Here is a 26,449-nt window from a genome sequence, read left to right as displayed (position 1 = left end):
ATATGTATATAGATCTAACCTACTGGATGGAAAGAGATCACTGTAACATGCATTAACCCACAGCAGCCAATCAGGATTTATCTTCCATAAATACAGATAAATAATATACAAAATATCCAGAAATAATTATAAAGTGCTATATATTGTTGCTTTTAAACTCATTTGCATAAATGTATAAATAATGCCAAATAAATATTATTCAAAGTGTCCGGTGCTTAGTGATAATAAATAAACTTTCCTCTTCATACACAAAGTGCTCAGTGCTTGTCTGTTGTCTTACACCAATATGGAGACAATCAAAGTGCTCAGTGCTCCCCTCTCAGTCCCCTACTCATGGAATCAAGCCTTTATATCATTCACAACGGCCAGGATCCCAGGAGCACCCCAGCTCACTATCTCCTCTTACTCAGATCGCAGCAGTCTCCAATTAGTACCATCCAGGAACAGATCCACCATATAAAAGTTCAAATAGAGAGAGACCTCATCATGCAGTATTATCAACTTTATTAAAGATCAATCAAAATTGCACTTACAGCGTTATATGTCAAACATGCGGTATAAGCTCCTATCTCGGGACGCCAAACCTTCCTGTGCGTTCCACCCGCTCTGACCGGAAGTGACGTGGTGCGTGAGAGTAACGGCTTCCTCCTCCTCCCACCCCTACCCCTCTGTCTGCCCACCCACACTCCAATCCCTGGCGTTCTGTGCCTCAGGAAAGGGATGTGTGGGCTGAACGTTTGAAGCTCAGCAACTGGCAGATATATCGTGGATGAAAGGCTTTGATGCCTGAACCTCCATCCTCGGTAGAGTGAGCTCACCATCCAATGTCTGTGACTGAATTCCCTGCCCTCTCTCCCTTCTCTCTCATGACTCCCTGTGAGTGAGTACACTAAGGTAAGATTTAAGAGGTGCCCTGTGGACTCTGATGTAAGGGGGGCTTTGTGAAACCTAAATAAAGGGGGAATTCTGGGAACTCTGGTGTAAGTGGGAGGTTTGATGAGCAGAAACCCCCTTACATTAGAGTTCCCCCTTTACATCAGAGTCCACAGCGTTCCCCCTTAAAGATAAAATATTGCCGTGCGTGGCTAAAGTGTTCGGGTTTGGCTTGAAGTAAAGGTAAGTCGAGCGTCCTGTGTGATTCTGCTAAGCAGGAACACGGATCTCTGCCTTCCCACAGTTAAAGCACCTCCCCCACAGTTAGTAAGCACTCCCTAGGAACACATTTAACCCTTTGATCACCCCTGATGTTAACCCCTTCCCTGCCAGTGACATTAGTACAGTGACCGTGCATATTTTTTTATATCTTTTTCACTGTATTGGTGTCACTGGTCCCCAAAAAAGTATCAGTTAGCTGTGCAATTTGTCCACCTCAATGTCGCAGTCCCACTATAAGTCGCTGATCACCACCATTACTAGAAAAAATAAAAATTCTATAAAAATATCCTATCATTTGTAGAAGCTATAACTTTTGTGCAAACCAATCAATATACGCTTATTGGGAGCAGAATACATATTGTCCTAAATTGATGAAGAAATTTGATTTTTTATATATATTTTTTTTATTGGATGTTTTATAGCAGAAAGTAAAAAATTTATTTATTTATTTTTTTTTTCAAAATCATCCGTCTTTTTTCGTTTGTAGCACAAAAAATGAAAACCGAAGAGGTGATCAAATACCACCAAAAGAAACCTCTATCTGTGGGGAAAAAGGACATCAATTTTATTTGGGTACAGCGTCGCACGACCGCGCAATTGTCAGTTAATGTAACGCAGTGCCCCATCGTTGGTAGGTCTCATTGTTGATGTCATTGGGAGGAGTTGTTCCCCATCGTTGGTGCCAATGGGAAAAATAGTGCCCCATCTTTGGTTCCATGGGAGGAATTGTGCCCCATCGTTGGTGTCAGTGGGAGGAAATGTGCACCAACGGTTGGTGACATTAGGATGTATTCTGCCAATCATTGATGTCAGTGGGAGGAGTTATGCCCCATTGTTGGTTTCAGTGGATGAAATAGTGCCCCAAGGGCCACATTTTGCAGACCACTGTTCTACACAGCTCCATTTGCCCAGGTCCACTACAGACCCCAAAAACACAACATCGTGTCATTGTGGGATAATTCAGTCCCTTCTTTGGACAGTCCAGGTCCCCTGGCATTAAAAATCAGGTTGTCCCTAAACTGGAAGCTCAGGAATCTTACTCAGAAGTAGGGAGTGTTCACCCAGGCGCTGGCCCAGGGCTAGCCTTGCTGTTCTCCCAGGGCATTCCCATTGTGGGAAATCTGGAAGACCTCCATTTGCTCAGGTTCTGGCTGACAGCATAGCTAGAACTGTCCTGACAGTGCAAAGGTTCAACTGGGTCTCGAACCTTCAGATCTCAGCACTGGAACCAACTCATGGCTTGGAATATCTGGGTCTCATCCTAAACACAGCTCATGCCAGAGCTTTTGTTCCCCAAGAGAAATTTCAAACTCTCTTTTCCCAGGCCCGAAATCTTCAGTCCAAGGATCACCCAATTTTTTTCTTGTGCATGACCAGTAAAGAAGGCTTAGAAAGGGGGGTGCCAGAGTCTAAGCCCTGAAGATCAGTGAGTTAAAGAGGGTGCCGGTGTGGGCCCTGAAGTGTTAAGCAATGCAGCAAACCTACAAGTAGCTACCTCAGCAAAGAGTGCTAATGAAAGCTTTAACTAGGACTTTGTGCCACAAGAAAGTGTCAGAAGTCAGTTCAGCGTTAACAGACAGCAAGTCAGCGTTACCCACCGTCAACCGGCGTTGACCGGCATCCAGCCAGCGTCAAGTCAGCGCCAATAGGCATTTTTCAGTTGTCCCACTCAAATTGTGCATAGTTGAGCCAGAGGAGTATCCCATTCATCCCTTCTCCCATCCAAGTTCAAAGTAAATATAAAAACCCAAAGGTACTGGACTGTTTCTTGTCTCAGTGCTAACACTTGGATAACATGCTTAAATGTGCTGTTGTTTCTAGCGGTAACCCAGGCGGACCCACATCCAGCAAAATGGCTGGGAATCCTGCTACATACCCATTTGTGTGAACACAATTTTTTGCTTCTGTGTGAGAGTTCTGGAGCTCATAGTAGTGTTCTTCTAGACCTGGGGGGTCTCCAAACTTTCTAAACAAAAGAGCCACTTGTGGCCATTTGGAGGTGTCAGGGAAATCACCTTTAGACCACAAGCTGATACAAGGAAAGATTTATTTCTCGTATACGAGGAGACAAGTACAGGAGATTGTCAGATATTCACCCACCGGTCCTTTAAGAGCGTCGCGGGTATAGTTCACAAACCTTTGCTGGTTATAGTAGATGTAATTTATCCAGTCAACGTTCTTGTTGGGCTGTACCCATAGGAAGATGGAGGCGAGTCCAGTTAATACTTGGTTCTGTGCTTTGAACTCATCAGGGACTCCTCGTGGCACTCCGATATAGACATAGACTCGATTGTCAAACAATCCTCAAGGTGTTTCTCTTTTCATGCGAAAGTGGTGCTTCTCCACCCGAGGTATTTTTACTTCATCACCTACAGGTATCATATAAAAGGGAAGAAGCAAGTGTGTTAAAGCACAGCTCCCTTTCCACCTGGGAGGGAGTTTGGGCCTAAGCCTCATATCCCCGCATAACCACCATACATCAGCCAATTGCTTCTCCTGATCCTCAAACCATGTCTGTTGGTAAGGTGAACTTGTAATAAGTATGTTCTGGGGGCAGTAAGACAAGGGTAGCTCCCCTACTTGTTGTCCCGTCTCATCAATACTGATGAAACAAGTAAAATTTTCCGGGAACTACTCTAATTAATGGGGGGCACACTCCACATTTTAGTTGCCGGGTATAACTCCCGCTCGTTTTTGCACTGGTCATCTTGTTACATTTCTCTTTAAACATCATTATTATGCACGTCAAATCTGTTTTGTCAGCTAGGAAGGGGACTGTTGCTAAATAGTCCATCTAACCCATTCTATCCATTCATTCTTATCTCCATATCCCGTTTCAATACTTAATTGTTCTTTGTAGGTAAAATCTGTTTTAAATAGGTATTCACATTTAGTATCAGGAAGATTTAAGTTGGGGTTTACTGGGAGTGGTGTTGGAGGAGTATTAGGTGTGACTGGGGGGTGGTGGTTAATGGGGAGTACTCGGATTGGGCGGGTGTGGAAAGTGGGGTCCCCCAGGGTTCTGTCCTGGGATCAATCCTGTTTAATTTATTCATAAATGATCTAGAGGAGGGGATATCTAGTACAATCTCAGTATTTGCGGATGATACTAAACTAAGCATGCCAATATCTTCTATGCAGGATGTGGAAACCTTGCAAGCGGACCTGAACAAAATAACGGAGTGGGGGAGGGGCAACTACATGGCAGATGAGGTTTAATGTTGAAAAATGTAAATTAATGCACTTGGGGGCCAAAAACCAGAAAGCAAGCTACTCACTAGGGGGGGAGCCTCTGGGTGAGTCTAGGATGGAAAAAGACTTGGGGGTACTGGTAGACAACAGGCTTGGAAGTGGCATGCAATGCCAAGCTGCTGCAAGTAAAGCCAACAGAATACTGGGATGTATAAAAAAGGGGATTCACTCCAGAAATAAAGAGATTATTCTCCCACTCTACAAGACTCTGGTCCGGCCACATCTGGAGTTTTCTGTCCAGTTCTGGGCACCGGTCCTCAGGAAGGATGTGCTGGAACTGGAGAGAGTCCAGAGAAGGGCAACAAAAATAATTAGGGGAATGGAGGACATCAGCTATGAGGAAAGACTACAAGCACTGAACCTTTTCTCTCTGGAGAAGAGACGATTGAGGGGGGATATGATATCAATGTACAAATACTGTACTGGCGACCCTAGCATAAGGAACAAACTATTCAGAGACAGGAGATACAATAAGACATGTGGCCACTCACTAAAACTAGAGGAAAGGCGGTTTAACCTTAAAATGCGTAAGGGGTTCTTCACTGTGAGAGCAGTAAGGATGTGGAATTCTCTTCCACAAGCAGTCGTATCAGCAGGGAGCATTGATAGTTTCAAAAAACTGTTAGATGGGCACCTTAAAGACCACAACATACAGGGATATACAATGTACGGTTAAAAGCAAACACACACACACATCATAGGTTGAACTGGATGGACTGGTGTCTTTTTTCAACCTCACCAACTATGTAACTATGTAACTTGGATTCTTATTCTCATCAAAAGGTCTGATCCGTAGTTCCATGGGACAGCTATTCCTAAACCATAATCTCCAGAGTCAGTGCTTTTAGGATTTTTATGGTTATAGTCATAGCCTGCGTAAGTAAATTGACTTATTGACAGTCTGGATACCAAATCCTTTTTACTCTCAGGGACTACAATTCCACCTAATAAGATCCTACCTGTCCATGTCTTAGTAAAATACCCAGGTTCTAATAGCTGTCTTTCCCTAAGCTGTTTTATCGCCCCTATGAGCCTATCTTGTTCCATTTTCTTCACCGGGTTTGAGACGAGTGGTCCCTATGGAATCACCCCCCTTTGTAGCCGGACTTACAATCAAGGCTCTGTGGGCGCTCCCTCTTCTAGCCCTAGATACTTTGCTTTCTTGCAATGTGATAGGTGTATCCAAGGTACTCTTTCTGCTACCTTTACAGCTGTGGGTGTAGACAATAGTACCTGATAAGGCCCTTCCCACCTTGGATCTGACCACTATTTTCTCTTGATTATTTTGATTCACACCCAATCCCCTGGTTGAACAAGGGTGCCCTGCTCTGTCTGAGTTTCTTGACCTGTAAGAGAGTTCAGAGACAACACTTCCTTAGATGTTAACAGTTTTCCCATATAGCTTGCTAGACCACTGTCCGATTCCTCATCTTCTCTAACAAATGGCCTAATGCCCCGTACACACGTGCAGATTATCTGAAGACTTTTGTCTGTAGACTTACCAAAACCATATAATATGAGGTCAAACCTAAACACTTTCAATTTGTATTCAATCCGGCAGGCCCTTGCACTACATAGAAAAGGTAAATCTGAAGACAAAAGTCTTCAGATAATCTGCACGTGTGTACGGGGCATAAGTTATGGGATGTCGTGCGGTCTACCATACAATATCTCATAAGGTCTCAACCCCATTGCTGTGGGAGTTACTCTGATGCTTAGCAAGGCTCCACTCTGCATCTCACTAATAAAACCCCAATGGATGACTCTCTATGAACTGATCACATTCCAATCACCGATCATCTAATCATTGGTAAAAAAGAAGACTCGGCACAGAATATTGTACGAAGAGTTTTTATTGTACAAGATCAGAATAAGCGATTACCACACAGTAATGATATGAATAAAATAAAGCTTAAATCTTTTATAATAGAATTAACAAATGTGTCAAATGGATTAATAATCATACATTGGTTGGACCAATAAAAAGCCGGCTACTTCAATAAATCAAAAAGGAGCAACAACATGAAGCAACCAATAAAAAAGGTTTACCAATGGAAGATAAAGGATTAACATAAGGGCTGCCAGGTGCCTGCCAACCCCACAGCGGGTCAGAGGGCGATGCGGGTGTAAACCAACCCCGAGTGGACTGTGGTGGTTTCACATTTGTTTATGGACTAAACAGTTCCACCCGTTACAATCCAGCATCCATTTCCCATAGTACCAGCAGGGGGTGCACTCTGATGTTTCATTATATTTCCTTTATTTTTACACTTTCCCGCACTCTGAACATGAAAACGGAGCCTCTAATATAAGTGTGAATTCTTTGCCGTTTGAAACGTACATAAGGAGTGAAACATTTCCCGCACTCTGAATATGAAATAGGACACTCGCCCGTATGAACTTTCTGGTTTCGAAGAAATACAGGTCCCTCTCAAAAAATTAGCACATTGTGATAAAGTTCATTATTTTCTGTAATGTACTGATAAACATTAGACTTTCATATATTTTACATTCATTACACACAACTGAAGTAGTGCAAGCCTTTTATTGGTTTAATATTGATGATTTTGGCATACAGCTCATGAAAAACCAAAATTCCTATCTCAAAAAATTTGCATATTTCATCCGACCAATAAAAAAAAAAAAAGTGTTTTTAATACAAAAAAAGTCAACCTTCAAATAATTATGTTCAGTTATGCACTCAATACTTGGTCGGGAATCCTTTTGCAGAAATGACTGCTTCAATGCGGCGTGGCATGGAGGCGATCAGCCTGTGGCACTGCTGAGGTGTTATGGAGGCCCAGGATGCTTCACTAGCGGCCTTCAGCTCATCCAGAGTGTTGGGTCTTGCGTCTCTCAACTTTCTCTTCATAACATCCCACAGATTCTCTATGGGGTTCAGGTCAGGAGAGTTGGCAGGACAATTGAGCACAGTAATACCATGGTCAGTAAACCATTTACCAGTGGTTTTGGCACTGTGAGCAGGTGCCAGGTCGTGCTGAAAAATGAAATCATCTCCATAAAGCTTTTCAGCAGATGGAAGCATGAAGTGCTCCAAAATCTCCTGATAGCTAGCTGCATTGACCCTGCCCTTGATAAAACACAGTGGACCAACACCAGCAGCTGACATGGCACCCCAGACCATCACTGACTGTGGGTACTTGACACTGGACTTCAGGCATTTCCCTCTCCCCAGTCTTCCTCCAGACTCTGGCACCTTGATTTCCGAATGACATGCAAAATTTGCTTTCATCCAAAAAAAGTACTTTGGACCACTGAGCAACAGTCCAGTGCTGCTTCTCTGTAGCCCAGGTCAGGCGCTTCTGCCGCTGTTTCTGGTTCAAAAGTGGCTTGACCTGGGGAATGCGGCACCTGTAGCCCATTTCCTGCACACGCCTGTACACGGTGGCTCTAGATGTTTCTACTCCAGACTCAGTCCACTGCTTCCGCAGGTCCCCCAAGGTCTGGAATCGGTCCTTCTCCACAATCTTCCTCAGGGTCCGGTCACCTCTTCTCGTTGTGCAGCGTTTTCTGCCACACTTTTTCCTTCCCACAGACTTCACACTGAGGTGCCTTGATACAGCACTCTGGGAACGGCCTATTCGTTCAGAAATTTCTTTCTGTGTCTTACCCTCTTGCTTGAGGGTGTCAATGATGGCCTTCTGGACAGCAGTCAGGTCGGCAGTCTTACCCATGATTGCGGTTTTGAGTAATGAACCAGGCTGGGAGTTTTTAAAAGCCTCAGGAATCTTTTGCCAGTGTTTAGAGTTAATTAGTTGATTCAGATGATTAGGTTAATAGCTCGTTTAGAGAACCTTTTCATGATATGCTAATTTTTTGAGATAGGAATTTTGGGTTTTCATGAGCTGTATGCCAAAATCATCAATATTAAAACAATAAAAGGCTTGCACTACTTCAGTTGTGTGTAATGAATCTAAAATATATGAAAGTCTAATGTTTATCAGTACATTACAGAAAATAATGAACTTTATCACAGTATGCTCATTTTTTGAGAGAACCTGTAAAACTTTGTTTGGAAAACATTTCCCGCACTCGTAACATTAAAAAGGGCGCTCACCTATGTGTATAAGTAGGTGTTCTTTCTTAGTAAAACATTTCCCGCACTCTGCACAAGATTAGAGACGTTCTCCTATATGAATTTTCTGGTGTCTATAAAGCAAACATTTAAGTGCAAAACATTTCCCGCACTCCGAACATGAATAGGGACGCTCACCTTTGTGTATTCTCTGATGGCTAAGAATGCTTCCTTTATTATTAAAACATTTCCCGCACTCTGCATATTAACAAGGAAGCTCACCTGTGTGTATTCTCTGATGCTTAAGAAGGTGTCCTTTTTGACTAAAACATTTCCCGCACTGTGAACATGAATAGGGACGCTCACCTGTGTGTATTCTCTGATGCCTAAGAAGGTGTCCTTTACAAATAAAACATTTCCCGCACTCTGAACATGAATAGGGAAGCTCACCTGTGTGTATTCTCTGATGGCTAAGAAGGCTTCCTTTATGATTAAAACATTTCCCACACACTGAACATGAATAGGGAAGCTCACCTGTGTGTATTCTCTGATGGCTAAGAAGGTTTCCTTTCTCATTAAAAAATTTCCCGCACTCTGAACATGAATAGGGAAGCTCACCTGTGTGTAGTCTCTGATGGCTAAGAAGGCTTACTTTATGATTAAAACATTTCCAGCACTCTGAACATGAATAGGGACGCTCACCTATGTGTAGTCTCTGATGCCTAAGAAGGCTTCTTTTTTCATTAAAACCTTTACCGCACTCTGAACATGAATAGGGAAGCTCACCTGTGTGTATTCGCTGATGGATAAGAAGGCTTCCTTTTTCATTAAAACTTTTCCCGCACTCTGAACATGAATAGGGAAGCTCACCTGTGTGTATTCGCTGATGGATAAGAAGGCTTCCTTTTTCATTAAAACTTTTCCCGCACTCAGAACATGAAAAGGGACGCTCACCTGTGTGTATTCTCTGATGGATAAGAAGGCTTCCTTTTTCATTAAAACTTTTCCCGCACTCTGAACATGAAAAGGGACGCTCACCTGTGTGTATTCTCTGATGGCTAAGAAGGCTTCCTTTCTGAGTGAAAATTTTCCCACACTCTGAACATGAATAGGGACGCTCACCTGTGTGTATTCTCTGATGGCTAAGAAGGCTTCCTTTCTGAGTGAAACTTTTCCCGCACTCTGAACATAAATAGGGACGTTCACCTGTGTGTATTCTCTGATGCTTTAAAAAGTTTCCTTTGTGACTAAAACATTTCCCGCACTCTGAACATGAATAGAGAAGCTCACATGTGTGTATTCTCTGATGGCTAAGAAGGCTTCTTTTCTTTTTAAAACATTTCCCGCACTCTGAACATGAGAATGAATTCTCTCCTGTATGGTATAAAGAAGATTCCCTGAGATGAGATGGTTTCCCGCACCCGTCGGCACTGTCAGATATTAGAGGACTATGTGAAGTATCAGGAGATTCCAATGATCTCCTCCAATGGTGAGGTCTGTCATGTATATTATGAGGAACGGGATTTACTTCTGGAGAAGATGCCATGTCATTATCTTCTGTAGTCACATCTTCCTCCGATGTCCTTCTATTCCCACCACAGAGTCCGTCTGTCAGAAGACAAGAAAAATTACCAAGAGTTTTCCACACTCATATACACTGCTCAACACTTTATAATCAGAGTATAGCATCAAGTCAGGGAAACTCCTGGGATATTCATCTGCTCAGTCAAGTAGCAGAGGGGGTTGTTACATACAGGTGCACTAGATGGGCAACAATGAGACGACCTCCAAAACAGGAATGGTTTTACAGGTGGAGGCCACTGACATTTTCCCTACTCATCTTTTCTGAGTGTTTGTCACTAGTTTTGCATTTGGCTGGGGTCAGTGTCACTACTGGTAGTATGAGGCCATACCTGGACCCTATAGAGGTTGCACAGGCAGTCCAACTCCTCCAGGATGGCACATCAATACCTCCCATTGCCAGAAGGTTTGCTGTGTCTCCCAGCACAGTCTCAGGAGCATGGAGGAGATTCCAGGAGACAGGCAGTTACTCTAGGAGGGCTGGGCAGGGCCGTAGAAGGTCCTTAACCCATCAGCAGGACCGGTATCTGCTCCTTTGTGCAAGGAGGACCAGGATGAGCACTGCCAGAGCCCCACAAAATGACCTCCAGCAGGACACTGGTGTGAATGTCTCTGACCAAACAATCAGAAACAGACTTCATGAGGGTGGCCTGAGGGCCCGACGTCCTCTAGTGGGCCCTTTGCTCACTGCCCGGCACTTTGGAGCTTGATTGGCATTTATCATTGAACACCAGAATTGGCAGCTCCACCACTGGCACCCTGTGCTTTTCACAGATGAGAGCAGGTTCACCCTGAGCACATGTGACAGACGTGAAAGGGTCTGGAGAAGCCGTGGAGAACATTATGCTGCCTGTAACATCGTTCAGCATGACCGGTTGGGTGGTGGGTCAGTGATGGTCTGGGGAGGCGTATCCATGGAGGGACGCACAGACCTCTACAGGCTAGACAATGGCACCCTGACTGCTATTAGGTATTGGGATGAAATCCTTGGACCCATTGTCAGACCCTATGCTGGTGCAGTGGGTCCTGGGTTCCTCCTGGTGCACAACAATGCCCGGCCTCATGTGGTGAGAGTATGCAGCCAGTTCCTGGAGGATGAAGGAATTGATACCATTGAATGGCCCCCACACTCGCCTGACCTGAATCCAATAGAACACCTCTGGGACATTCTGTTTCAGTCCATCCGATGGCGCCAGGTTGCACCTCAGTCTGTTCAGGAGCTCAGTGATGTCCTGGTCCAGATCTGGGAGGAAATACCCCAGGACACCATCCGTCGTCTCATTAGGAGCATGCACCGACGTTGTCAGGCATGCATACAAGCACATGGGGGCCATACACACTACTGAGGACCATTCTGAGGTCCTGCAATGACATTTCACCAAAATGGACTCTACTGCTGCATCATTTTTTCACTTTGATTTTTGGGGTGTCTTTGAGTTCAGCCCTCTGTAGGGCGATAATTTTAATTTCCATCAAACTATCTGGCATCCTTTCCTTCCTAACACATTACCCAGTCCATACCAGTATAGATCCTAACACATTACCCAGTCCATACCAGTATAGATCCTAACACATTTCCAAGTCCATACCAGTATAGATCCTAACACATTACCCAGTCCATAGCAGTATAGATCCTAACACATTACCCAGTCCATACCAGTATAGATCCTAACACATTACCCAGTCCATACCAGTATAGATCCTAACACATTACCCAGTCCATACCAGTATAGATCCTAACACATTACCCAGTCCATACCAGTATAGATCCTAACACATTACCCAGTCCATAGCAGTATAGATATCCAGCATGATATTTTCCCTATTGAGATCTGATGTGTTTTCAAAGTGTTCCTTTCATTCTTTGGAGCAGTGTATGTTGGTTGAGCATTTCAAAGTGTAAAAGAGATCTGTGGTGGAACTGGGTGCAATCACAACACCAAACTATGACAACTAACCAGATCAATGATACCACCCAACCAAACATCACTAAGTAACCTTTAACCCATTCTTGCATAATTACCTGAGCTGATATCTGGAGAAGTTTCTTCCTCTTTAACTGCGTCCATCATCCCAACCTCCTCTGTAAAATGCTGATCACCCCTCACATACGTCTTTTCCTTTATAACCCCAATTTGTACATTTATCAGATCTTCATCCTAAACCAACAAAATGGGAGAAATAATAATAAATGCAAACAAAAAAATAATAATAATAGAAGAAGGATATCTCTTAGGGCTTGGGATCACTCTCCTTTATTCTCATCTACCTGATGATGGTGGGGGATGGTGTGACCTTCCTGTGTGGAATCCCGGGAATACAGAGGACGGGGACATCTCTCTGGTGGATTTCTGTAACTGGATGACTCCACCATGGTGTCCTGGTACTGCTTTCTGTGACCATTTGGAAACTCTGCCTCCTCCACCACATAATCCTCATCCTCCTCCTCTTTTATTTCTTCTTTAATGTTGACTTGTGTGGAATCCCAGGAATACAGAGGACAGGGACATCTCTCTGGTGGGTTCGCATTACTGGATCCATCTGTAGGAAACACACACACTGACTGAATACATTGTTTCTATGTGTTTATCAGATTATGGGGGATCTAGGTGGAGCCTCCGTACTGCTCTCTCCTTTACAATAAAGTCTCCTCTTACCCGGTGATGTGAGGGGCGGCTGATTCTCCATCATGACGTCTTTGTAGAAGTGGATCTACAGATCCTCAAACATCAATCCATATACCCAAATAGTTTTCGTATTTAGTGGCCATCACTCACCTGTGCTGATGTCTGGAGAAGATTCCTCCTTTTTAACTTTGTCCATCATCCCAACCTCTTCCCTGAACTGCTGATCACCCCTCACATACGTCTCTTCTTCCTCTTTAACCTCATCTTTTATATCTATCAGATTTTCATTCTAAACAAACAAAATAGCAGGGAATGGTTTCTTTAAAATATGAGCACAAATAACCTTATATCTAAAAGTGGAATTTATTTTTATACAGTCAGATCACTTTTACGATCTCGACTTCCATCTTCACCTACCTGATGATGGTGAGGGATGGTGTGACCTTCCTGTGTGGAATCCCTGGAATACAGAGGACGGAGACATCTCTCTGGTGGGTTCCCATTACTGGATCCATCTGTAGGAAACACACACACTGACTGAATACATTGTTTCTATGTGTTTATCAGATGATGGGGGATCTACGTGGACCCTCCGTACTGCTCTCTCCTTTACAATAAAGTCTCCTCTTACCCGGTGATGTGAGGAGTGGCTGATTCTCCATCATGACATCCTTGTAGACATCCTTGTGTTCTTCTAAGATTCTTCTGAGAATCCTCCTCACCTCTCTGGTCAGGTCTGTGTTTTACTAATAGAAATAAGAGTGATGTCATGTGACCTCCCAGAATCCTCCTCATCTCTCCGATCAGGTCTGGGCTTTATTAATAGAGATAAGAGCGCTATCATGAGAGAAGTGAGAGAAAGAAAGGTGGCAGCATTGGGTCTGGGTGAAGAGTGGGGGACAGAAGAGTCAAATATGGGTTGTGAGGAGTGGAGATCTGCAATGTTGAATAAGGGAATGAGGAGTGGGGGACAACAGTGTCAGTGGGGGGGGGGGGGGGGTGGAATATAGGTGAGCAGTGTGGGGAGGGGGGTGAGGAAAGGGGAACAACAGTGTTGGATAAGGAATGAGAAGAAGGGAACGGGGGTGATGGGGGGTGAGAAATGGTGAACAGCAGTGATAGATGGGGGTGAGGAATGGGGGACAGCAGTGTTAGATGGGGGTGAGGAATGGGGGACAGCGGTGTTAGATGGGGGTGAGGAATGGGGGACAGCAGTGTTAGATGGGGGCTGAGGAGTGGGGGACCAGTTGGTGTTAGATGGGGGTGAGAAATGGTGAACAGCAGTGTTAGATGGGGGTGAGGAATGGGGGACAGCGGTGTTAGATGGGGGTGAGGAGTGTGGGCCCAGTTGGTGTTGGGGCAGAGGATGGGATTAATGTTAGTAGTGACGAGGGAGGAAAGCTGCTGAGTATTTCCAGAGGTGAGTGTTGGGGTCACCCCAAGCTCTGCCTCTTCCCCAGATAGATTATGAGTACCTCGGCTCTGCCTGGTGAGAGCGCTAGGAGAGCTTGAGAAAGTTTTGCTGCTCATCCTACTTATGTGATTTCACTGGGGGACTGTAATCTGATTCTCAGTGTTATGCGTTCCTCTGTTTCTGTTCCCCCGACATAAAAATAGAAGGAGAACATTTTCTTTATGTAATTAAAGATTATATATAGAAAATAATATCTTATTACCTCCTCTGCTGCCACTTCCAGCTACGTCCTCTACTTCCTCCCGACTCGCCTCTGAAATTCCTATTTATAGCTGACATCACTTCCTCTGTGGACCTACATCACTTCCTGTCTGTATCTTACATTACTTCCTGTCTGTTCCTCACATTACTTCCTGTCTGTGCGTTCCATCAGAGAGAAGTCAGGTCACCACCTTGTGGACCATATGGTAAGGTGACCAGATTTCTAAAATGAAATCCAGTGACATATGTTTTTTTTTTTTTTTTTGGCAAATGGTAAACTATTTTATAAGCATATTTTCTTGAAATGATCTATGCGGTGTATGTGGGATGTGTTTATGGAATGATTGTATGATATATATGATATTTCTCACATTTCGTACATGAGATAGAGAAAAAAAAAAGATAACGATACTTTTTAGAATTTTTTGGGATAGGGCTACCAAATGTTAGGAAGATAAGATAGAGGAAAAACTTGGAGGGTGGGATGGGGGCAGCTAAATTCAAATCCAATCCGGGCAGGAGTGATGGTGTCACCCTCTCTGCAAAAGGTAAGAAATACTGCAGAGCTGCAATGTGCAAATAGTGGTGAAACACCCGATATATAATCATAATACAATGTAAAATATGCACATTAATTGTACTATTTATTATGATTATATATGGGGGGGGGGGTCACCACTATTTGCACATTGCAGCTCTGCGATATTTCTTACCTTTTGCAGAGGGGGTGACACCATCACTACTATATTGTAATACATTGGTTGATTTGTACAGGATATTCATTTATAGGTTTTACCATTATAAGTCCATTTGTAGATTTTTTTATAGATGAAGTGTAGGGCAGTGCTGCATTTTTTGTTTTTTATTGTTGCACGTTAGATGAGGAAATCAGCTAACAAGATTCTCTTATTGCTTTTGAGATTTTTTTAGTTGCATGGTAGTTGTTTTACTTGATTTGTTATGTCCGCTGTGGACAGGTAACCAGTGGCCCTGCATATTGATGGTCAGTGTGCCCCCTGTATGCTGGTGGTCAGTGTGCCCCCTGTATGCTGGTGGTCAGTGTGCCCCTTGTATGCTGTGCTGGTGGTCAGTGTGTCCCCTATATGCTGGTGGTCAGTGTGCCCCCTGTATGCTGGTGGTCAGTGTGCCCCCTTTATGCTGTGCTGGTGGTCAGTGTGCCCCTGTATGCTGGTGGTCAGTGTGTCCCCTATATGCTGGTGGTCAGTTTGCCCCTGTATGCTGGTGGTCAGTTTTCCCCCTGTATGCTGGTGGTCAGTGTGCCCCCTGTATGCTGGTGGTCAGTGTGCCCCCTGTATGCTGGTGGTCAGTGTTTCCCTGTATGCTGGCGGTCAGTGTGCCCCCTGTATGCTGGTGTTACGTGCAGGGTGCAGGAGGATTCTACATACAGGAAGATACTATGCACAGGGTGCAGGAGGATGCCACATGCAGGGTTCAGGAGGATGCCATGTGCAGGGTTAAGGAGGATGCCATGTGCAGGGTTCAGGAGGATGCCACATGCAGGGTTCAGGAGGATGCCACGTGCAGGGTTCAGGAGGAACACAGGAGTTCAATTGTACAAGACACAGAGGAGTCAATGGGCCCTTCTGAGCAGTGTGAGGAGTCTCAACCTAGTTGTAGCTCTCAAGGGTTGGAAAGTGAATCTGAACCCAGAGATGGGGTGTCATTAAGGCTACGAAGTGAAATACACCCGCCAAAGAGACTGATGTATGATACCCTAGGAGAGAGTTCTGAAGAACAAATTGTAACGCCCCAACGCCCCACACAAGTAACTGCCTCTTCTGTTGGGATTCCCAAGGAAGATGATCTTATTCTACCCACTGACACTATTAGGTTGGCCACTGATTTCTTGTTGGCCTATTGTGAGAGTGACTCAGACCTTTCTAGTAATTTGTATAGTCAGCTGTTCAAAGGTGCATTTATTGACCAGTTGTCAGCTGCTATTAGTTTTACACAAGACTGCTGTTAGTTGTAATTATGTGGTACTTTATATCTCAATGGAGTCTCCCACTTAGGAGTCCCATCATCTTTGGGGACCAAAGACATTCAAGTGGGGGGAGGATGTAGCCAAGTGAAGAAATCGCTACCAGCATAATTAAGGCTGATATACTGTTCCTTTAAGTTTGTTGCTTATTTTGAGGTTCTCCTGAAGAGTGGCGTGTTGGATTGTGGAATATTGTAACGCTCCTGCGTTTCTTATATGGTGTGGATTTTCAGCTGCAGAAATAGTTCCACGTCAGTAGTCATGTAAGAGATATGCTGAGATACCATTCCCAACCTCAATGACTCATCATGTGTGGAAGGTCTTATTTCAGCCAGTAAATACACACAATTAGCAAGCTGGTTCCTAGAGTGACTTTATGTATGTGGTAACACAATGATGAAGGTTGAGGGATAGGTTGAGTGGAGATGGTAGGTGATAGACACTTGAAGGTGAGACAGTAGCAGATGGATGCAGGAAGGTTTAGCAATGTTGTATGGTAGCAGATGACAGAATAGCAGGTGGACATACAAAAGAGATCAACCCAGTGCAGAAAAGTAGCAGTAGTCTCAAGAGCTAGAAATCTAGTTATGCAGATGTGATAAACAGTCTTTACTATGCAGAGCTAGATAGTGTAAGCTTAGTATAAGTTTATAGAGAATTCCCCTGTGGGGTACTTAGCACTATTAGCGATACAGCCGAAGGGTGGTTCAGGAGAGGCGGATGATCCAGTAGCGGGATACAGGGATCAGCGCAGCGAGGTTCCGTCAGCGAAGTAAGCTTGCAAGCATGGAAGCTTCAAGCAAGGTTAGCATCCAGGTAAGGGTGTTTGAACGAACACATGTGAGTGAGAACCGGCGATTTAAATAGCCATCTAGTCCGGCGCTGGGTGATGACAGCTCCAGTCTTAAAGGTGTATGCGCACCTTTCCAAAAGTAAATGGTGGGGCGCATACACTTGTGGAAAGTGTAATTTAGGGTACCAAAGGTACCGGAACATTACAATACCCCCCCCTTAAGGCCTGCTCCTGAAGGCCTCTGGAGCTGGTTTGTCTGGGTATCTCGCATGAAAATTGCGGATTAATCTAGGGGCATGTATGTCAGAGGTGTTTAGCCAGGTGTCGTCTTGGGGCCCATAGTTCTTCCATCTAACCAAGTACTGAAGTCTTCTTCTGTAGATACGAGAATCCAGAATCTCTTTTATCTCGTATTCTTCTCCACCTTCAACTTGTACAGGAGGGGGAGGTGGAATATTAGGCCTTATTCCTTGGTCCGGAACATGGGGTTTCAGTAGCGACACATGGAAAATGGGATGGATTTTTAGGTCCATTGGCAATGTAAGCTGCACTGCAGCTTTTCCAATAAGTTTCTTGATTGGGAAAGGTCCCAAGAACAGAGGTCCAAGCTTTTTGCTAGGGATCTTCAGTCTCAAGTTTTTTGTTGAGAGCCAAACGAGGTCCCCGATAGTATACTGTGGAGAAGGTCTTCTACGAAGATCATAGTACTTCTTTTGTTGACTGTGAGCGTGTGCAATGGTAGTATTTAGTAAACCCAGAGAATCCTTTATTTGGGTAAGATAGTCTGAGGCTACTGGGTTATTTGAAGGAAGGATGCGTGGAGGGAGAATAGAGGGATGGAACCCATAGTTCAAGTAGAACGGACTCTGCTTGGTCGTACTGTGGGTTGCGTTGTTGTAGGCAAATTCTGCCAGGGGGAGAAGATCCAACCAATCATCCTGTTGGTAAGAAGTGTAACAACGTAAATACTGCTCGATGCATTGGTTGACTCTTTCAGTCTGTCCGTTGGTCTGCGGATGGTAAGGAGAAGTGAGCTTCCGCTCAATCCGTAGTATGTGACATAGTTCTTGCCAGAATTTAGAAATTAATTGGGATCCACGGTCAGACAGAAGAGTTTTTGGGATACCATGTAATCTGAAGACATGTTTCATCAGGAGTTCTGCCGTTTGTTTGGACGAAGGTAGTCTGCGAATAGCAATGAAATGTGCCATCTTTGTCAGATGGTCCACTGACACCAAGATGGTATTAAATCCTTTGGAAGGAGGCAATTCTACGATGAAGTCCAATGACAAAACCTCCCATGGAGTTTGGGGTATTGGTAGACTGCATAGTAGACCGGATGGTCTCGTAGTGTCAATTTTGGACCTGGCACAGACATTGCATGAAGAGACGAATTTTTGTATAGATGTTTTCATGTCAGGCCACCAGAATTGCCGAGAAATCAAATTGAAAGTCTTTGTCATACCCATATGTCCTGCCATAGGCACATCATGCGAGAATTCCAAGATCTTGGTGCGTAGGGTAGGTGGTATGTAAAGTTTGTCGTTGTAGTAGAGGAAGCCTTCTGCATCAGTATTTAGTTGTGGTGGGGGTGAATCCAAACTTATACCATGCAGAACCTCTTCCTTCAAGGAACGGACAACTCCAATAATGCGTTTGTGAGGTATTATAGGAACGGAAGGAATTTCAAAGTAGTTTTCTTCAGTTAGTCGTGATAGTGCATCCGCCTTTTTGTTCTTATCTGCAGGTGTGTAGGTCACTAGGAAGTTAAACCTTAGAAAGAATAGTGACCATCGTACCTGTCGATGCGAGAGAGTTTTGCTAGTCTGAAGATATTGGAGGTTTTTATGGTCCGTGTATATAATTATTGGTAATTGGGTGCCTTCGAGTAAATGTCGCCAATTCTCCAGAGCCAATTTTATAGCAAGCAGTTCCTTTTCACCCACGGGGTAATTTATCTCGGGACTGCTCAGGGATTTAGAAAAAAAAGCGACTGGATGAAGTGGTGAAGTGTGGGTAGGTCGTTGGGAGAGTATTGCTCCTACTGCCATGTTTGACGCATCTACCTCCAGAATGTATTGGGGGGATGGGTCTGGATGGCGTAATATGGGAGCGGAAGTAAACCTTGTCTTTAACAAGTGGAAAGCCTTATTTGCTTCTTCTGACCATTTAAATGGTATTTTTATGCTAGTGAGCTGTGTGAGGGGTCTCACAATAGCAGAAAAGTTTTTTATGAACTTCCTGTAGAAATTTGAAAATCCTAGGAATCGCTGTAGCGCCTTGCGTGTAGTTGGTGTAGGCCAATCCTGAATGCAGGATATTTTACTCATGTCCATCTCGATTCCTGTTTTGGATATGATGTAGCCTAGAAAGAGTACCTCATCTTTATGGAACAAGCATTTCTTCAGCTTCACATAAAGATTATGTGCAAGCAATCTCGATAATACAAGTCTTACATGTCTTATGTGTTCAGACAGGGTCCGTGAATATATAAGTATATCGTCCAGATATACCACAACACAGACATCTAGTAAGTCTTTAAAAATATCGTTTATAAATCGTTGGAAAACTGCAGGGGCATTGCATAGGCCGAATGGCATCACAAGATATTCGAACAATCCGTATCTAGTTCTGAATGCAGTCTTCCACTCGTGTCCATCACGGATTCGAATGAGATTGTATGCTCCTTTCAGGTCTAATTTTGAAAAATAGGTAGCTCCACGCACCTGCTCAATGAGCTCAGGGATAAGCGGTAGAGGATAGCGATCTTTTATTGTGATAGCATTCAATTTCCTGTAGTCGATGATAGGTCTGAGACTTGAATCTTTATTGCGAACAAAAAAGAGTCCTGCTGCTGTGGAAGAAGTGGAAGGTCTAATAAAACCTTTTTCCAAATTCTCAACCAAATAGGTTTTGAGATGGGCAAGTTCATCCTGTGAAAGAGGATAAACATGACCGAACGGCAATTTGCTATTTGGGAGTAGATCAATGCTACAATCATAGTCTCGATGAGGAGGTAATGTTTGAGCATTTTTCTCAAGAAAAACCTCAGAAAGATCCTGATAACATAGTGGTGCAATCTCATCTGTCACCACAGACAGAATCTTCCCGGAAAACGGGAGGTTACACGTTTCCTCGCAATAACAAGAAGGGAAGGTCAATGACCGTTTCTTCCAATCTATGGTTGGTTGGTGTGTGTGTAACCAGGGAAGTCCCAACACAATGGGAAAGTGGGGTGAAGGTATAAAATCGAAGGTAGAAGTCTCCCTATGAGACTCGTTAATAGTGACTAGAAGTGCTTGTGTCTGATCGGTGATCGGACCAGAGGATAACGGAACACCGGTAATAAGACAGGTTTGAGTTTAGAAATAATAGGAATTTTATTTAAAGCAGCAAAACATATATCCATATAATTTCCACAAGATCCTGTGTCAATCATGGCCTTAGTAGTAATCCTGTTCTGGTCCCATTGTAATGTCAAAAAAACAGAAATGTAGGGGTTAGTGAATGAAGTTGTCAATCCTCCTAGAGAGACATGTGAACACTCACCCTTCTTTTTGTTGACTAGGGGACAGACGTTTATCTTGTGATCCGGGGATGCACAGTACAAGCAGAGATTTTCATTTCTTCTTTTGGCTTTTTCCATAGTTGATAGCGGTGGGCGTATGGTTCCTACCTCCATAGGAACGGCCAGACTCCGAGAGGAAACGGATAATGGCATTCCCATCTTTTCAGCCTTTCTTTCTCGTAGTCTTCTATCTATGGTAATACTGAGTTGTATTAATGCATCCAGGGTTTTTGGCAGATCCGCTCGGGCGAGCTCGTCCTTAACGGCTTCTGATAGGCCAAGCCTAAATTGGGTTTTCAGAGATGCATCATTCCATTCTGAATCAAGGGTCCATCTCTTGAACTCTGCGACAAAGTCTTCTACAGGCCTCCTTCCTTGTTTCAAGGATCTTAACTGAAGATCAGCAGTACTCTGCCTATTGGGGTCATCATATAGGCTAGTGAGCTCTGCCAGGAACAAGGCATAGGAGTTGAGAAGCTGGTCGTTTTTCTCAAAAAGAGAATCTGCCCAGGCTCGAGGATCGCTTGATAGGTAAGAAATAATAGTACAAACCTTAATGTGATCAGTAAGGTAGGTACGAGGTTTTAGCAAAAAAAGTAACTCACATGCGTTTTTAAATTCGCAAAATTTTTTGCGATCGCCTGTAAATACCAAAGGAGGATTTATCTTGGGTTCAGGGGACTGAGCAGAGGTAAGTTGTGTCAGTCTAATTACCTGCTGCGACAGAGCCTGATTGTCTTCTTTTAATTCAGCAAGTGCGTGTATTAACGCAGATACTTGCTGTTTTAATTGTGTCACCTGAGTGGTTATTTCTGCTGAATCCATTTTTGGGTTCGTTCAATCTGTAACGCTCCTGCGTTTCTTATATGGTGTGGATTTTCAGCTGCAGAAATAGTTCCACGTCAGTAGTCATGTAAGAGATATGCTGAGATACCATTCCCAACCTCAATGACTCATCATGTGTGGAAGGTCTTATTTCAGCCAGTAAATACACACAATTAGCAAGCTGGTTCCTAGAGTGACTTTATGTATGTGGTAACACAATGATGAAGGTTGAGGGATAGGTTGAGTGGAGGTGGTAGGTGATAGACACTTGAAGGTGAGACAGTAGCAGATGGATGCAGGAAGGTTTAGCAATGTTGTATGGTAGCAGATGACAGAATAGCAGGTGGACATACAAAAGAGATCAACCCAGTGCAGAAAAGTAGCAGTAGTCTCAAGAGCTAGCAATCTAGTTATGCAGATGTGATAAACAGTCTTTACTATGCAGAGCTAGATAGTGTAAGCTTAGTATAAGTTTATAGAGGCTTCCCCTGCGGGGTACTTAGCACTATTAGCGATACAGCCGAAGGGTGGTTCAGGAGAGGCGGATGATCCAGTAGCGGGATACAGGGATCAGCGCAGCGAGGTTCCGTCAGCGAGGTAAGCTTGCAAGCATGGAAGCTTCAAGCAAGGTTAGCATCCAGGTAAGGGTGTTTGAACGAACACATGTGAGTGAGAACCGGCGATTTAAATAGCCATCTAGTCCGGCGCTGGGTGATGACAGCTCCAGTCTTAAAGGTGTATGCGCACCTTTCCAAAAGTAAATGGTGGGGCGCATACACTTGTGGAAAGTGTAATTTAGGGTACCAAAGGTACCGGAACATTACACCTGGCCACTAGGGGAGCCGCATCCAAGGACGCATCACACATGAACACAAGGGCTTGAGCCATCTGGTCCATGAGTTCAATCAGCACCGGGGGGAGCTGCTCAGACTCCCAAGTTACCCTCAAGTAACTTCACCCATTCAGTGACCGTCTGTGACACCAGAATGTTCACAAAGATTGGTTTAAGTATGGATGGCGGGACGGAGACTCTACCTGTATATCCACTGGGTCTGTAAAGGCTGGGGATTCATCCACCGGAACTACAGAAGACTTATTCAATCTGGAAACTGGGTGATCCACCTTTGACGGCTCGGTCCATCGAGTGGAAACTGCATCTGCAAAGTGATAACGATGTGTAAAGCGCTTGGGCACTACTAGCATGTGCTTGATGCACCGCCATTGGTCAATATTGTGAAAAAGCTCTGGACAAGGAAACACCTTGCCTGACTTCTGGGCTTTGCGGGAGCCAGAAGAAACCTGCATACCTGACGCTGTAGATTCATCTGGCATTTTTAAAGTTTCTCCACCAATGTGCGGTCTCGCGGGGCAACTGACGAGGACAGGTCCTCTTCACCATCAGAATGCAAGGACACTGATCCATCAGGATGGGGAACGTCTGTGGCGCCATATCTGACTCAGAATCTGAGGATACCACAGATGGAGGTGAACGCAGCGGACGTTTTCGGCTATCAATACTTTTGAACACGAAATCAACTTTTGACACCAGGCTTTCAAAAACTGCTGTAACAGCAGACAGGGACTGCGACTCAGAGGGTCCCCCAGCCGCACTGAGGGGGTCTGTAGGTGAAATCTTGTCCTGGGACTCCATTTTACACTGAAGTAAAATAATACAGTGTCACTTTGAAATGGTCGCCAAATCGCGATCCCACCGCCACACTAGTGGTGCCACAAACCACAATCCAGTACAATCTGTTAGCAGAGTGAGTAAGGAAAACCTACAGGGAACCCCAAAAACATTACAAAACTGCTCAGGAAGCTTGCTGGCACGTTCTATGAAACAGAAAGTAAAAACGATCCGACACAGGAAATAGAAAAAAGCCTGGGTCATTGCTAGATCAATTGTGTCATGCCTTTTGGCTGTCCAGCAAATATGGACTACAAGAAAATGACCGCCCCAGGAATTCCTATGGGGAACTAACATAAAATGGCTGCCCATTCATTTTCAATAGAAAATAATGAGCACAAATCTAAAGCAAAATGGCGGCCCCCACAGTGCGCCATGAGGTCTCCCGGACCCAGTCCCGGGTCTCCCGATCCCAGACAAGTGGCATCAGAATGTCCTTAACAAAAGACTCCACCAGGACAGTCACCCCCCCCCCCCACAGGAACGCAGCAGTGGCCGCAATATTACCCCCCCCCCATGGTAGGAGCCTACTAGGAAAAGGGGGGGGAATAACTGGGGGGGCTGATATGTCCAAGAGGCCAGGGGAACTGATGGATCTCCAGAGGGTCCAACCAGTCCCAGGAGGGGGCCCACGTCCACCCTGAGACCGCCAGAGGATTGGGGGACAGCATTACTCACCATACCACGGTACCAGGTGGGCACTACTCCAAACAGACCACCTCCCAACCAGGGTGGGGGTGCTGCCAGCCAGGGAGTACGCTGTGACTCAGGTCATCACATCCCAGCGAGATGGTCCACTTGCAGGCTCGTCCCCATCCATCGGGGCTCTGTCATGGCGAGGCCTAGTGCTGGACTATAACCTGCTCATGCTCGCTGGCCAGGCTGGACCTAGATTATCTAGATTATCCAGTGCAAAACCGCAGCCAGCTGTTGTTTTTAGTTCTCCAGGAACTCTAAACTAGTAAGTAAAAATTACATATAACAAAAATTTCCCTTTTATATAGCTAAGACCGAAATCCCAGCAGGGAACTAGGTTCTACTCCTAAACTAGGCAGAAACAAATAAAGGGCTGTAGCATAAGGTGACCAGGTTTTTTAAAATAAATCCGTATAAGCAGATTTTCCTCAAATGATATGTGCAGTGTATGTGCTATGTGTTTATGGAATGATTGTATGATATACGTCTTATTGCTCACATTTCCTCCATGAGAGAAAAAAAAAAGATACTTCTTAGAATTCTTTGAGCTATGAATACCAAATGTTACGAAGATAAGATAGAGAAAAAACAGAGTGCAGAGTTCAGGAGTGCGTTACATAAAGAATGTAAGACTCAGCTGTGCCCATCTATGCAGCCTGACCACTGCTCAGCAATGCAGCCTCACCAGTTCCCTTCCAATGCAGCCTGACCAGTGCCCATCCAGTGCAGCCTCACCAGTTCCCTTCCAATGCAGCCTGACCAATGCCCATCTAGTGCAGCCTCACCAGTGCCCAGCAGTGCAGCCTCACCAGTTCAGCCTCACCAGTGCCCAGCAGTGCAGTCTTACCAGTGCCCATCTAGTGCAGCCTCACCAGTGCCCATCCAGTGCAGCCTCACCAGTGCCCAGCAGTGCACTCTTACCAGTGCCCAGCAATGCAGTCTTACCAGTGCCCAGCAATGCAGCCTCACCAGTTCAGCCTCACCAGTGCCCAGCAGTGCAGTCTTACCAGTGCCCACCAGTGCAGTATTACCAGTGCAGTCTTACCAGTGCCCACCAGTGCAGTATTACCAGTGCAGTCTTACCAGTGCTCAGCAGTGCAGTCTTACCAGTGCCCAGCAGTGCAGTCTTACCAGTGCTCAGCAGTGCAGTCTTACCAGTGCTCAGCAGTGCAGTCTTACCAGTGCTCAGCAATGCAGTCTTACCAGTGCCCAGCAGTGCAGTTTTACCAGTGCCCAGCAATGCTGTCTTACCAGTGACCAGCAGTGCAGCTTCACCAGTGCCCAGCAGTGCAGTCATACCAGTGCCCAGCAATGCAGTCTTACCAGTGTTCAGCAGTGCAGCCTCACCAGTGACCAGTAGTGCAGTCTTACCAGTGCCCAGTAGTGCAGTCTTACCAGTGCCCAGCAATGCAGTCTTACCAGTGTTCAGCAGTGCAGTCTTACAATTGAAGTCTTACCAATGCCCAGCAGTGCAGTGTTACCAGTGCCCAGCAATGCAGTCTAACCAGTGCTCAGCAGTGCAGTCTTACCAGTGCTCAGCAGTGGAGTCTCACCAGTGCCCACCAGTGCAGTCTTACCAGTGCCCAGCAGTGCAGTCTTACCAGTGCCCAGCAATGCAGTCTTACCAGTGCCCAGCACTGCAGTCTTACCAGTGCTCAGCAGTGCAGTCTTACCAGTGCTCAGCAGTGGAGTCTCACCAGTGCCCACCAGTGCAGTCTTACCAGTGCCCAGCAATGCAGTCTTACCAGTGCCCAGCACTGCAGTCTTACCAGTGCTCAGCAGTGCAGTCTTACCAGTGCTCAGCAGTGGAGTCTCACCAATGACCAGCAGTGCAATCTTACCAGTGCCCAGCAGTGCAGTCTTACCAGTGCAGGGGGTCAGAGAGGAGAGCGGATGAGAAAGACGAGAGCCAAATCACATTTTCACACAGGCCGGCGTCCCTCACTGTTTCAGCTTTAATTTGAATCACCAGGCTCTCGCTGTCACACAAGTCCCACCTCCTGGATCGGCTCCTACCATAACAGACAGCACACGTCCCGCCATTGAACAAGTGTGCTGTCTATCAAAGGAGTCACACAAGGAGGCGGGACTTTGGGTGACAGCGGCACCTAAGGATTCAAATTAAAGCTAAAATGGTGGGAGACACCGACCTGACACCCCCCCGAAGGCACTTAATATATTTATGTGTATAATTTTTTTGTATCAAGTTTTATATATACTTACTGGATTATCAAAGATAGTATTTATTTTAGCATACGTCACTTTATACAGGTGGAACACGTTATGCACGGCTGCACTCACAGTTGTCTGTGAATACCTATTGACCACACCATTATTTCACGTAGTGCACACATATTTATTTCTGATTTTATGTATACAGTACCCGTCACTTACACGGTGAAGTACATGCACTTGTCACTTTGATGCACAGGTTACTTTATTAGGATTTGCACATTGGTTTTATTATATATTTATATTTGTTATATGTAGCTAGTCATAACACATATAATATTTTCTTTGATTATCAGACAGCGCCACCCCCTACCCCCTCT

General features: G+C 44.9%; 4 protein-coding genes across 4 annotated transcripts in view; 2 read left to right on the top strand and 2 right to left on the bottom strand.

The window, feature by feature from the left end:
• LOC309549119 (uncharacterized protein) overlaps positions 1–26,449 on the top strand; it is a 2,919,967-nt gene that overhangs the window by 1,228,927 nt on the left and 1,664,591 nt on the right. The gene's annotated exons all lie outside the window — the stretch shown is intronic.
• LOC309549117 (uncharacterized protein) overlaps positions 1–26,449 on the bottom strand; it is a 4,285,597-nt gene that overhangs the window by 2,705,218 nt on the left and 1,553,930 nt on the right.
• The window catches only part of LOC309548666 (uncharacterized protein), a gene marked incomplete at its 3' end in the record, with an annotated part of 135,602 nt that overhangs the window by 79,515 nt on the left and 29,638 nt on the right, over positions 1–26,449 (top strand). The window lies entirely within an intron of this gene.
• On the bottom strand, positions 5,698–22,846 carry LOC309548667 (uncharacterized protein; the record flags this gene model as incomplete). The annotated part of the gene is made up of 3 exons (XM_082248630.1): positions 5,698–5,753; positions 8,726–9,709; positions 22,822–22,846. The coding sequence occupies 3 exons, from the start codon at positions 22,844–22,846 to the stop codon at positions 5,698–5,700; spliced, it is 1,065 nt and encodes a 354-aa protein (XP_082104756.1).

The sequence above is a fragment of the Pelophylax lessonae genome (genome assembly GCF_965119305.1).
Source record: "Pelophylax lessonae genome assembly, chromosome: 3".
In the NCBI taxonomy this organism is placed as follows: Eukaryota; Metazoa; Chordata; class Amphibia; order Anura; family Ranidae; genus Pelophylax; species Pelophylax lessonae.
The sequence above is the reverse complement of the archived record's forward strand: the minus strand, read 5'-3'. Positions and strand labels throughout refer to the sequence as shown.